This window comes from Nylanderia fulva, unplaced genomic scaffold, assembly GCF_048542155.1.
Source record: "Nylanderia fulva isolate GAGA-0341 unplaced genomic scaffold, ASM4854215v1 Scaffold383, whole genome shotgun sequence".
Lineage (NCBI taxonomy): Eukaryota > Metazoa > Arthropoda > Insecta > Hymenoptera > Formicidae > Nylanderia > Nylanderia fulva.
This window is the reverse complement of record NW_028190459.1, coordinates 14,726-27,500: the sequence shown is the minus strand read 5'-3', so window position 1 is coordinate 27,500 and position 12,775 is coordinate 14,726. Positions and strand designations below refer to the sequence as shown.

Sequence of the window (12,775 nt, the reverse complement as noted above, 5' to 3'; positions counted from 1 at the left end):
CATTCGCCATACGGCTATCGTGATAATATTTTATCGTACAATAGGACTTTTCGATCGTTCGCTCTCCGCGACAATGTCTCGATTGAACGCGCCTTTCGACGCTCGCGCTCGCATACGGCCGTGCGTAGGACCGTGCGTCGCCGACCGCCTGGCCAGCCGGTTGGGTACAATAAGAGATACGTCGCGCTCGGCGCGTCGAACGTGTCGAGCGAGTCCGGACGAGTCGTAAACGTACTTTCTCGAGTCTCTTCGCCACTCCGGCGTGTTTCGACCGCTCTCCGTACCGTCGCCGACCGCTTGGCCGGTCGGTTGGGTACTATAAGAGGTAGGAGAGATTAATATTGTACTGTGTCGCGCTCTCGACGTTGACAAACGAAGAATCGCCCGAACGGATCGAGAACGGATTTTGTCGAGTCGCGACTCTGACACGGAGAGAACATTTATATAAAATGTTTGATTTGGAAACCACGAATATATAAAATAATATACGATCGTCGCAGAACGCGCCGCCGCCAAGTCTTCTCATGCTTGGAGGTTGCGTGTCTCGCGAGAACGTACGTTCGACTCTCGCGTCGTCTCGTATTCCTCTTCGCCGGGGATTACGGTGCGGCTCTTCTCGTTCGTCGCCGAACGCGCGCAAAATTAACGCACACTTATTTATTACGAGCACAGCATTGCCACGAGTCGGTGTCGCAAGACCGAATGGCTCTTATGTGGCGCGCACGCCTCTAGTGTGTTGGCCGCGCGGTTCCCTCTCGTTTCGTACGCAGCAGCGGAATCGTCGCGCTTACCGAGCATCTACTTCCACGGATACGAGTTTGCGGGAAGAGTTGCTTCTTCCCGCTCGCTTTGTACGCCGTAGCAAAATCTTATTGCTGGTCGTGTGCGGTTAAACGCGTACGAACCAGACAGAACAGTCCTCGACGTCTAAGCATCGCCATCGTCGATCTAGCGTCAGGGTGAATCGCGCGGGCTCTGGAGACCGCGCATCATAACATTTGGGAGAATAAGAACACGAGTATTTTGATGTGGTGGATTTTTGAACGGAGAGGAGGAGGAAGAAGAGAGGCGGCGGCGTCGGGGGTTTACTCTCGCCTCCGTCGTTCTCTCGTACGCTTTACATAATAGCGTTAAACACAGCAGAGTGTCGCCGACCGGTTGAGCAAGACCGGCGGCAAATAAAATGGCACATACGAGCATGTCACGCGCGCGTCGGTGTTCCGGCATCGAACGCGCGCGCGCGCGAAAAAGAGCTAGCGACGAGTCTTCGGCCTCGCTCGCGAGTTACTCCCTTGCGAGTAACCGAACACGAAGCTCCCTGGTTGATCCTGCCAGTAGTCATATGCTTGTCTCAAAGATTAAGCCATGCATGTCTCAGTGCATGCCGAATTAAGGTGAAACCGCGAATGGCTCATTAAATCAGTTATGGTTCATTAGATTGTACCCACATTTACTTGGATAACTGTGGTAATTCTAGAGCTAATACATGCAAAACAGAGTCCCGACCAGTGATGGAAGGGACGCTTTTATTAGATCAAAACCAATCGGTGGCGGGCGGCTCGCCGTTCGTCCACCGTTTATTTTGGTGACTCTGAATAACTTTGTGCTTATCGCACGGTCCTAGCACCGGCGACGCATCTTTCAAATGTCTGCCTTATCAACTGTCGATGGTAGGTTCTGCGCCTACCATGGTTGTAACGGGTAACGGGGAATCAGGGTTCGATTCCGGAGAGGGAGCCTGAGAAACGGCTACCACATCCAAGGAAGGCAGCAGGCGCGCAAATTACCCACTCCCGGCACGGGGAGGTAGTGACGAAAAATAACGATACGGGACTCATCCGAGGCCCCGTAATCGGAATGAGTACACTTTAAATCCTTTAACGAGGATCCATTGGAGGGCAAGTCTGGTGCCAGCAGCCGCGGTAATTCCAGCTCCAATAGCGTATATTAAAGTTGTTGCGGTTAAAAAGCTCGTAGTTGAATCTGTGTCGCACACCGTCGGTTCACCGCTCGCGGTGTTTAACTGGCGTGATGTGGGACGTCCTACCGGTGGGCTTAGCCTCGCGAGGGGCGGCCCAACTAATATCCCGTCGCGGTGCTCTTTACTGAGTGTCGAGTCGGGCCGGTACGTTTACTTTGAACAAATTAGAGTGCTTAAAGCAGGCTACCTTCGCCTGAATACTGCGTGCATGGAATAATGGAATAGGACCTCGGTTCTATTTTGTTGGTTTTCGGAACCCCGAGGTAATGATTAATAGGGACAGATGGGGGCATTCGTATTGCGACGTTAGAGGTGAAATTCTTGGATCGTCGCAAGACGGACAGAAGCGAAAGCATTTGCCAAAAATGTTTTCATTAATCAAGAACGAAAGTTAGAGGTTCGAAGGCGATCAGATACCGCCCTAGTTCTAACCATAAACGATGCCAGCTAGCGATCCGCCGAAGTTCCTCCGATGACTCGGCGGGCAGCTTCCGGGAAACCAAAGCTTTTGGGTTCCGGGGGAAATATGGTTGCAAAGCTGAAACTTAAAGGAATTGACGGAAGGGCACCACCAGGAGTGGAGCCTGCGGCTTAATTTGACTCAACACGGGAAACCTCACCAGGCCCAGACACCGGAAGATTGACAGATTGATAGCTCTTTCTTGATTCGGTGGGTGGTGGTGCATGGCCGTTCTTAGTTGGTGGAGCGATTTGTCTGGTTAATTCCGATAACGAACGAGACTCTAGCCTGCTAAATAGGCGTACCCTATGGTATCGCGGAACTTTTGAAAGAAAATCTGCCCGATTTTTTAGAAGAAGTGCCACTATTTGAAAGAAATAAAATGTTCTTTCAACAAGACGGTGCTTGACCACACAACGCCAGGATTGTAACAAACTACTTGAACGAGCAGTGTTCGAGATTCGAACGGTAATAACCCGCGGACAAGAAAGCGTTAAAATATTCATGCATCTCGATCATGCCTCATGCAGCATGCATATAATTTATTAATTAATATCGTGGTCTAACATGCGTATTTTAAATTATATTTAAATTAGCGCTCGGCCGCGAGAGTATACGGATACTCCGCGCCTTCGAAAATAAGCGCTTAAAACAGTCTAAATTGTAAACACCGCTGTCGCGCGAGAGGAGAGAAAAACAAGTAAATAATTACAGTAAACGTTCCTTCGCCCTTAATATCACAATGGAACGACAGCAAATGTACTCAAATATTCTAGAATTACAAGGCGTATATAAGCCTCCTCTCTCGCGACCGCGGCGCTTTTTCCGATCGCTCATCGCGAATAAAGTGTGTTCATACGATAAAGATTGCTTGTCTTTGTCTAATTCATTACCGTTGCTTGCGGACACTTAGTAATTTACAACTTGGCTAATTCTCTCGGTAAATTCGGTGCGGTATATTAATTGTAATTTTTGTTAATAGTTTATATAAATATATTTTTTTTGTGAACGTTACGCGTGTGTCGAGTGTTGTGTCTATTTCTCGGTCTCGCTTCCGACCACGTCCTATACATCTTTCCGTCGCGCACATTTTTTGGTCCTTCGAGCCGGATTCCTCCGGAACCTCCTGTGAATCCGGTGCCACGGAAGCGATTGTAATTGTGTGTCGGTGACCAGTGCTTCTGGAACAGAGAAACATTGTTAGAAATGACAGACACGAAGGCGATCATTGCCACCGCCACGGTGCTGTACGGCAAGATCTCGCGCGCGTTCGAGAACCTGCGGAAGCTCGGCGAGGCCAATATGACCCTCGGCGCGGTGGAGGCCCGGCTTCAAAATCTCGAGAAGCTATGGGATAAATTCGACGCTCTTAATGATACGTTAGCCGATCGGGTTGACGAAATAAAGCATGAGGTCTACGCTAAACAGGACATCCCGTCCTTAGGCGAGGAAGCTTACCTGCTGAACAAGGACCTCATGCTCGATCTGAAGAGCGCTCTCCAGCTGCAGCTACAGGCAGCCAGCTCTACCGCGGCCGCGACAACTAGTCCCGCTCCTCGGACAGCGCTGCCAAAAATCCAACCGCCTACCTTTGCCGGGAAATACGAGGATTGGCCTTCATTCCGGGATCTGTTTCAATCCCTCATCGGCCGGAATCAGGCAGCAAAACCTGTGGAGAAATTACACTACTTAAAACTTTGTGTGAAGGGTGACGCCGATCTGCTGATTCGTAACCTCAGCACCACAGAAGACAACTATGAAATCGCCTGGAAAACTCTAAGCGATTATTACGAGAACAAAAGATTGCTGACTCGTAATTATCTGAATAATTTCTTAGCGTTGACCAAGATGAAAAGCGAATCCGCCGCTGAATTGAGGAGGCTTTTCCATGGAGTAAAAACAACTGTCAGCTCCCTGAATAGCATAGACCGACCGATAGACCGCACGGAGGATCTCTTCGTCCACCTCGTCGTAGAGCTCCTCGACAGCCGCTCTAGGCGAGAATAGGGGAGTGATATAAGTCACACCACGAGTCCGCCAAGCTACGCCTCGCTTGAGGCCTTCATAGAACGTCGGCTCCATACGTTGGAGGCGCTTTTTCCGGCCAGGAACGACAGCAGCAGCTCCAGCACTACGAAATCAACGAGGAGCCACCACGTCAAAGGCCAAGATCCAAAAGAGAAGTCCAGAAGCCGGTGCTCCATCTGCCAGGGGGACCACTTTGTTATGTTCTGCGGCGACTATAAGGATAAGACGGCAATGGCGCGTAAGCAGCTCGTCCGTGAGCATAAGCTCTGCTCAAACTGCCTTGGCCGGCATCAATCTTCTGAGTGCTCTTCGAAGAAGACGTGTACAGCGTGTGGCAGTCGACATTACTCCTCGCTTCACGATGCATTCCGGGAAGCCGAGGCCGCCACGACGTTTCACGTGGCTCAAGGCGCAGATTCTTCCTCCGCAACGGTGCTGCTCGCTACGGCTAGGGTCCGCGTCCTCGACTGCCACGGAAGCTGGCAGTCCGCTCGCGCTCTGATCGACCAGGGCTCCGAATCCTCCATCATTTCGGAGCGATTAGCGCAGCGCTTACGACTCCCTAGAAGAGCAGCCGCCGTTAGTGTCTATGGAGTCGGAGAGAAAAGGACCGGAGTGACAAAGGGGAAAATGAGACTCACCCTGCAGTCGCGCAGAGGGGAATCGCCCACCTTCGTCAACGCTTTAGTGCTGCCGAAGTTGACGCTGTTTTCCGGAGGATGCCGCAGCAGTAGACGAACCTGGACCCATCTGGAGGACCTGGAGCTCGCCGATCCGGAATTCTGCTCCTCGGACCCCGTCGACATCCTACTGGGAGCCGACGTATATGGGACCATCATCCGTCAGGGTCTACGAAAAAGAGGTTCTAAGGATCCAGTAGCTCAACAAACCTCGTTGGGCTGGATTCTCTCAGGTACAGTTAGCTCGACGGCGCCTAGCCAACACATCTCCGCTCATCACTGCCAAATTGAAGAGGACATCACCTGCTTAGTGCGGCGGTTCTGGGAGCAGGAGGAAGTCCACCGGCCATCTCCGACCCTCACCAAGGCGGAACTAGAGTGCGAGGCGCACTACCGCCGTCATCACTCGCGCTCTCTTGACGGCAGGTACATAGTGCGGCTGCCAACGATCGAGCCTCTCCCAGATCTGTCTGGGACTCGTCGCGCCGCCAGTCGTGCTCTGCAACAGACGGAGAAAAGGTTAAAGAAAGATGCCGACTTTAAGGACATGTACGTAGAGTTCATGCAAAAGTACAAGGAACTGCGACATATGATGCTTGCACCAGCGCCAGCTGAGCCACAACGAGGTACCTGTTACCTGCCGCATCACGGGGTCCTGCGTCCGGACAGCACTTCCACTAAGCTGAGGGTCGTGTTCAACGGCTCGAGCTCCTTGCCGAACGGGGACTCTCTCAACCAATTTCTTCTGACTGGACCGAATCTGCTTCCTGCGCTGGCTGACATCCTGCTGCGTTGGCGACGCCACAGATACGTCTTCGCTGCCGATATCGAAAAGATGTATCGGCAGATCCTAGTGCATCCGGACGATCGAAGCCTGCAGCGAATCCTGTGGAGAGACGACTCTAAGAACGACGTCCAGGAGTTCTGGCTATGCACGGTCACTTACGGGCTCTCATGCGCCCCGTATCTGGCCATCCGTACCTTACGCCAACTCGCCGAGGACGAAGAGCATCGCTTTCCGAAAGGCGCCGACATCCTGCGGAGCGATGTCTACATGGATGACATCCTGTCCGGTGCCGAGAATCAAAAGGAAGCAGAATCTATGGTGAGGCAGCTGACAAATATATGCACGGCGGGCGGGTTCACACTAAAAAAGTGGTCTACAAACGCCTCCTACCTGCTGAGCCTCGTGGAACCGGACGCGCGCCTGCAACAAGAGGCCAGATGGTGGCTGCCCGGCGAGAGTCATTCCACTCTCGGCCTTCGATGGCAACCGTGCGACGACCGCTTCGCCTTCGCCACCCACCGGATCACTCTCTCAGCGGTCACCAAAAAGTCGGTCCTTTCTTTGACGGCCAAATTATTCGATCCACTCGGCTGGCTGTCTCCAACGACTGTGCTGGCCAAAATCAACATCCAGGCTACCTGGCTACTAGGTCTCGACTGGGACGCGTCTCTGCCAAGCGAGGAAGCCAGAAAATGGCTGCGATTCCAGGAGGAGCTAGCGGCATTGGAGAAACTAGTCGTGCCTTGTTGGTTAGGAGCCCTAGCTGACTCCCATCAAGAGGTTCACGGATTTGCCGATGCCTCCGAACGTGCCTACGCCGCAGTCATCTACCTGCGAACAAACACAAACGGAGTTAGGAGAGTGACTTTATTAGCTGCGAAGACCAAGCTCGATTGGTCGCCCACGTCGTGCCTCTTATTGGCGCAGAAAAGGCGCCTCTCCATCTGTGGTCGGATTCCACCGTGACTCTCGGCTGGATCCGGGGCCACCCTTCGTCCTGGGTCACTTACGTCGCTAATCGGGTGAGTGAGATCCAGACGCTGACTCCGGACGCCCACTGGCACCACGTCCCCGGCCGAGAGAATCCCGCGGACTGCGCGTCACGAGGACTCTACCCCAGCGAACTTGTGGACCACTCACTATGGTGGCAAGGTCCGTCGTGGCTGTCCTCCGAGAGCCAACCGTGGACGATCAACTGCGAGGAGCCACCAGAGGATGACCTCCCAGAGAGGCGCGTCCGCGCCCACGTCGCCGCCATCGCCGAACAAAGGACTGAGCCGGAGATGCTTCTTCGATACTCGTCGCTACAACGCCTGCTCCGGATCACTGCGTGGTGCCGTCGCTGGCTGCGGATCCATCGTCAGGACCACCTCGCGCATGGCCAGCCCGGCTTGAACAGCGCCGACGAGATCGAAGACTCCCGGATCTCCTGGTAAAAAATCATCCAGGCTGAAACATACAAAGAAGAACTGAGACACCTGAAGAATGGAAAGCCTCTGCCGACTCGAAGCTCCCTACTGAAGCTAAGTCCTTTTCTGGACAGTGAGGGACTCCTACGCGTCGGCGGGCGCCTTAAACACGCTGCACTGCAGTATGATGCCACGCATCCAACCATACTACCAAGCAGATCTAATTTTACTTGCCTCATTATCGACGACTACCACAAGCGGACGCTGCACGGCGGCACCCAGTTGACCTTGTGCTCTCTTCGCCAGGGGTATTGGGTCCCTCGAGGTCGCGCTCTAGTGAAGAGCCGCATCAGCCGGTGTCTAAGGTGCACCAGATGGCGGGCTGCCATCCCTCAGCCACTGATGGGGGACCTCCCGGCACCACGAGTTACTCCAGGCCGGCCGTTTCTGCATACCGGCGTAGACTACGCCGGACCGATTTGGATGCGAACAGCAGGGGGCCGCGGACTCAAGGCGACAAAAGGTTTTATTGTTGTCTTTATTTGTTTAGCTTCCCGAGCAGTCCACCTCGACGCGGCCTCGGACTACACCGCTGACGCCTTCCTTGCCGCTTTGCGTCGGTTCGTCGCCAGGCGAGGAGTCTGCCACTCGCTATATAGCGACTGCGGCACCAACTTCGTGGGTGCCGATAAGCAGCTTAGGCAACTATTTTCCGCCGCCAGTGCCGACGGACATCGCATCGCAACCTTCGCCGCCCAGGAAAGAATCCGGTGGCGGTTCAACCCGCCAGCTGCACCTAACTTCGGCGGTTTATGGGAAGCTGCCGTGAAAACGATGAAGCACCACCTTCGGCGAGTCATCGGTGACGCCACCCTCACCTACGAGGAGATGACTACTCTCCTAGCCCAAATTGAGGCCTGCCTCAATTCCAGACCGCTGCAGCCGTTGTCTGACGATCCGGAGGATGTAGCCGCACTCACACCTGGTCACTTCCTGGTCGGCTCCGCTCTCTCGGCGATCCCCGAACCGTCGCTCGAACGAGAGCCGTCGGCACGTCTCTCACGGTGGCAGCTCCTGCAAAACATGAAGGACCATGTCTGGTCTCGGTGGGTCAGCGAATACTTACACACGCTGGCCCATCGGCCGAAATGGTCCCGAATTAATCAGGAGGCTCGCGTCGGTCGAATCTGCCTCGTGCGAAACGAAATAACACCACCAACACGGTGGCCGCTTGCGCGCATTACACGACTGCATCCAGGTTCCGACGGTAACGTTCGCGTAGTCGACGTCCGCACCTCGACCACAAATTTGACGCGTCCCGTGAACAAGTTAGTCTTTCTGACCGACGGCTCCGAAGACTCACTCGAATCGCAATCACGCGTCGTCCGCGTTTAAAAAATTTACACTTTTCTCTATTCCATATTCACATTCATTTATTTTTTTTCACTAAATTTTCATTATTCTCCTCACAATTGTACTTCACACTCACAGTCACTTGCACATCGCCAGCATACGGTCTACGCGACGCTTAACCTATACGCGTCTATACTGACTCCCAGTATAAACAGCTGATCGATTCAGCATTCCGTTCTCTAAATCAATCGGAGCACGTGCGCTCCACGTGTCCGTCACGCACAAGCGCGTGAATAGGCTCGTGCCCCACTCTCGCGCTGAGAACACGATTGCAGGTATATTACTGCAAGGCGGGCGAAATGTTCGAGATTCGAACGGTAATAACCCGCGGACAAAAAAGCGTTAAAATATTCATGCATCTCAATCATGCCTCATGCAGCATGCATTTAATTTATTAATTAATATCGTGGTCTAACATGCGTATTTTAAATTATATTTAAATTAGCGCTCGGCCGCGAGAGTATACGGATACTCCGCGCCTTCGAAAATAAGCGCTTAAAACAGTCTAAATTGTAAACACCGCTGTCGCGCGAGAGGAGAGAAAAACAAGTAAATAATTACAGTAAACGTTCCTTCGCCCTTAATATCACAATAGAACGACAGCAAATGTACTCGAATATTCTATAATTACAAGGCGTATATAAGCCTCCTCTCTCGCGACCGCGGCGCTTTTTCCGATTGCTCATCGCGAATAAAGTGTGTTCATACGATAAAGATTGCTTGTCTTTGTCTAATTCATTACCGTTGCTTGCGGACACTTAGTAATTTAAGACTCGGCTAATTCTCTCGGTAAATTCGGTGCGGTATATTAATTGTAATTTTTGTTAATAGTTTATATAAATATATTTTTTTTGTGAACGTTACGCGTGTGTCGAGTGTTGTGTCTATTTCTCGGTCTCGCTTCCGACCACGTCCTATCCATCTTTCCGTCGCGCACAAGCAGTTTCCTGGACGTTGGATGGGTCGGTATGGCCCGATACGTTGGCCCGCAAGATCCCCGGACCTTAATTCTCTTGATTTCTTTTTATGGGGATACTGTAAGGAATCAATATACAAAACGCTTCCCGAGAACGTCGACGACTTAGAAACCAGATTGCGATATGTAATTTGGAATATCGAAGAGGAAGTAATGGAGAACGTCCAATTAAATTTATTTAAACGCATGCGAGCTTGCATAAGGATGGATGGTGGTCATTTTGAGCACCTATTATAAATTAATCCGCTCTTTTCAGAGCGACCAAAGTCAATCCGCTCTTTTCAGAGCGACCAAAGTCAATCCGCTCTTTCAAGAGCGACCAATACATTTATACATGGAACATCTTGTTCGCAAAACATAATCATTTTTCTCACGTCTCGCTTAAAAAGAAAAGGCAAAACGGGCGGATAATGTTAAGTCATTAAAAAAAATGTATTATAACGTAAAAAATTATAATACGTTATAATATGCCTTTTTTAATAACATAATTATTATACGTTTTAATACATGTCTCGCGTCAATCACATGTTCGGCAACGCCGCGTGATTGTTATCGTCTAGACGTGTCGCGAAGCGTCGCGACGCGTTGCGTCATCCGTCGCCGCAGTCTGTTGTCGTGTCCTTGCCGTGTAAACAATTGTCGTCCGCATCGAGTAACGTGTGCCTTTTTACAAGTAATTTTTAATAATTAATCGGTACACTGAGAGAATTTTCTCTTAAAATTTACCCTAAAAGTTATGGTAATTGTGAGACAATACGGTATGAAAAGAATTTTATTAAAATTTCTCTGATTAATATTTATCACATTAAAAATAATATCTATCACAATAAAATATGAAATATGTGTGATTAATTTTACTAAACTGTATAGTAAAATTAATCAAACATATTTTATATTTTCTTGTGATACATATTATTATTTTTAATATAATAAATAGTAGAGAAATTCTAATAAAATTCTTTCCACATTGTTGAAGATTCGTTCTTCGGATCGAATCCTCGAGGACGATCGAATTTTCTAGAATGTTTTTTTGTTAAATTCCTTAGTGTTTACGCCAAGGAAACACGTGAAACCAACGTGTACACTCGCCGCTAATTAGCGTGTGTACATCGCCTGATTTTCTGATGGTCCAATCGAGGACCCCGATCGGCTGCCGCCCTACGCGAGCTCCGAAATTCGCGCAGCCCTCGAGTCAGTCCTCGAGAGAGCGAGCGCCGAGAAACATAAGTCTCGGTACGCGACGAACTTGTAGAAAGTGAATAAACTAATTTATAAGAGTTTTAACAAGGCTCTGTAATATAAATATAAATTTAACGTATAAGACGGGCAACAAGAGCCAAATCGCGGATGACAATGCGTTATCCTAACGAAACTAAATAATTTTCCGTTAGAATTAAATACCGGTGCACAAGGCACCAAATTTTACTTGGACACGGCCAAGATTTTAAAATATAAAATAATCTCATATTTGAGATTTAATTTCAATACCCCCTTTAACCCCCCTACGGAAAATAACTGGCTTAAAAAATGCGTTTGTTTACCAACATTAATATATATAACAGAGAAAAGTATAGAATCGAAAGGATCTGAATAGCTCAGCTGGAAGAGCAGTCGCCCGGCAAGCGAAAGGTCTCGGGTTCGATTCCCGATTCAGCGATTTTCGGATCTATATTTTTCTCTTGCATTCATTTATTTATTTTCCGAAGGGGGGTTAAAGGGGGTATTGAAATTAAATCTCAAATATGAGATTATTTCATATTTAAAATCTTGGCCGTGTCCAAGTAAAATGTGGTGCCTTGTGCACCGGTATTTAATTCTAACGGAAAATTATTTAGTTTCGTTAGGATAACGCATTGTCATCCGCGATTTGGCTCTTGTTGCCCGTCTTATACGTTAAATTTATATTTATATTACAGAGCCTTGTTAAAACTCTTATATTTGATACACGCTGGCTTACAAAATGCGTTTGTTTACCAACATTAATATATATAACAGAGAAAAGTATAGAATCGAAAGGATCTGAATAGCTCAGCTAGAAGAGCAGTCGCCCGGCAAGCGAAAGGTCTCGGGTTCGATTCCCGATTCAGCGATTTTCGGATCTATATTTTTCTCTTGCATTCATTTATTTATTTTCCGTAGGGGGGTTAAAGGGGGTATTGAAATTAAATCTCAAATATGAGATTATTTCATATTTAAAATCTTGGCCGTGTCCAAGTAAAATGTGGTGCCTTGTGCACCGGTATTTAATTCTAACGGAAAATTATTTAGTTTCGTTAGGATAACGCATTGTCATCCGCGATTTGGCTCTTGTTGCCCGTCTTATACGTTAAATTTATATTTATATTACAGAGCCTTGTTAAAACTCTTATATTTGATACACGCTGGCTTACAAAATGCGTTTGTTTACCAACATTAATATATATAACAGAGAAAAGTATAGAATCGAAAGGATCTGAATAGCTCAGCTGGAAGAGCAGTCGCCCGGCAAGCGAAAGGTCTCGGGTTCGATTCCCGATTCAGCGATTTTCGGATCTATATTTTTCTCTTGCATTCATTTATTTATTTTCCGTAGGGGGGTTAAAGGGGGTATTGAAATTAAATCTCAAATATGAGATTATTTCATATTTAAAATCTTGGCCGTGTCCAAGTAAAATTTGGTGCCTTGTGCACCGGTATTTAATTCTAACGGAAAATTATTTAGTTTCGTTAGGATAACGCATTGTCATCCGCGATTTGGCTCTTGTTGCCCGTCTTATACGTTAAAAATCTACTATGTTAGGCAATATTCTCCTCTTCGGCGTGGTTTTCGAGCCAGGTATCGCATTTATGACTTTGTTATTCGACCCATCGCATTGTCGGTAGAATTTCGAAACATGTATAATTGTATTTGCGTGCTCGAACAGCCGAAAGAGGCGAATATTTGCTAAGGCTCAGTGCCTATTGAAAATTGAGAGCGTCTTTATAATTTAGAAATATTTACTCGAAAATTGTAAAAGGTTTTTTCACCTTCTGATTACTTGCCCTCGTTATTCGATCGCAAG

At 48.9% G+C, this 12,775-nt stretch overlaps 2 protein-coding genes and 1 pseudogene across 2 annotated transcripts; all 3 read left to right on the top strand.

The window, feature by feature from the left end:
• Positions 1-1,318: 1,318 nt before the first annotated feature.
• Positions 1,319-2,499, top strand: LOC146722013 (small subunit ribosomal RNA; annotated as a pseudogene).
• Positions 2,500-3,647: 1,148 nt separating this feature from the next.
• LOC146722012 (uncharacterized) lies at positions 3,648-4,448 on the top strand. Its single transcript, XM_085485664.1, has one exon. The coding sequence runs from the start codon at positions 3,648-3,650 to the stop codon at positions 4,446-4,448; it is 801 nt and encodes a 266-aa protein (XP_085341790.1).
• Positions 4,449-4,700: 252 nt separating this feature from the next.
• Positions 4,701-6,902, top strand: LOC114938846 (uncharacterized). Its single transcript, XM_029312958.2, has one exon. It carries the CDS (start codon positions 4,701-4,703, stop codon positions 6,900-6,902), a length of 2,202 nt encoding a protein of 733 aa, XP_029168791.2.
• Positions 6,903-12,775: the final 5,873 nt, after the last annotated feature.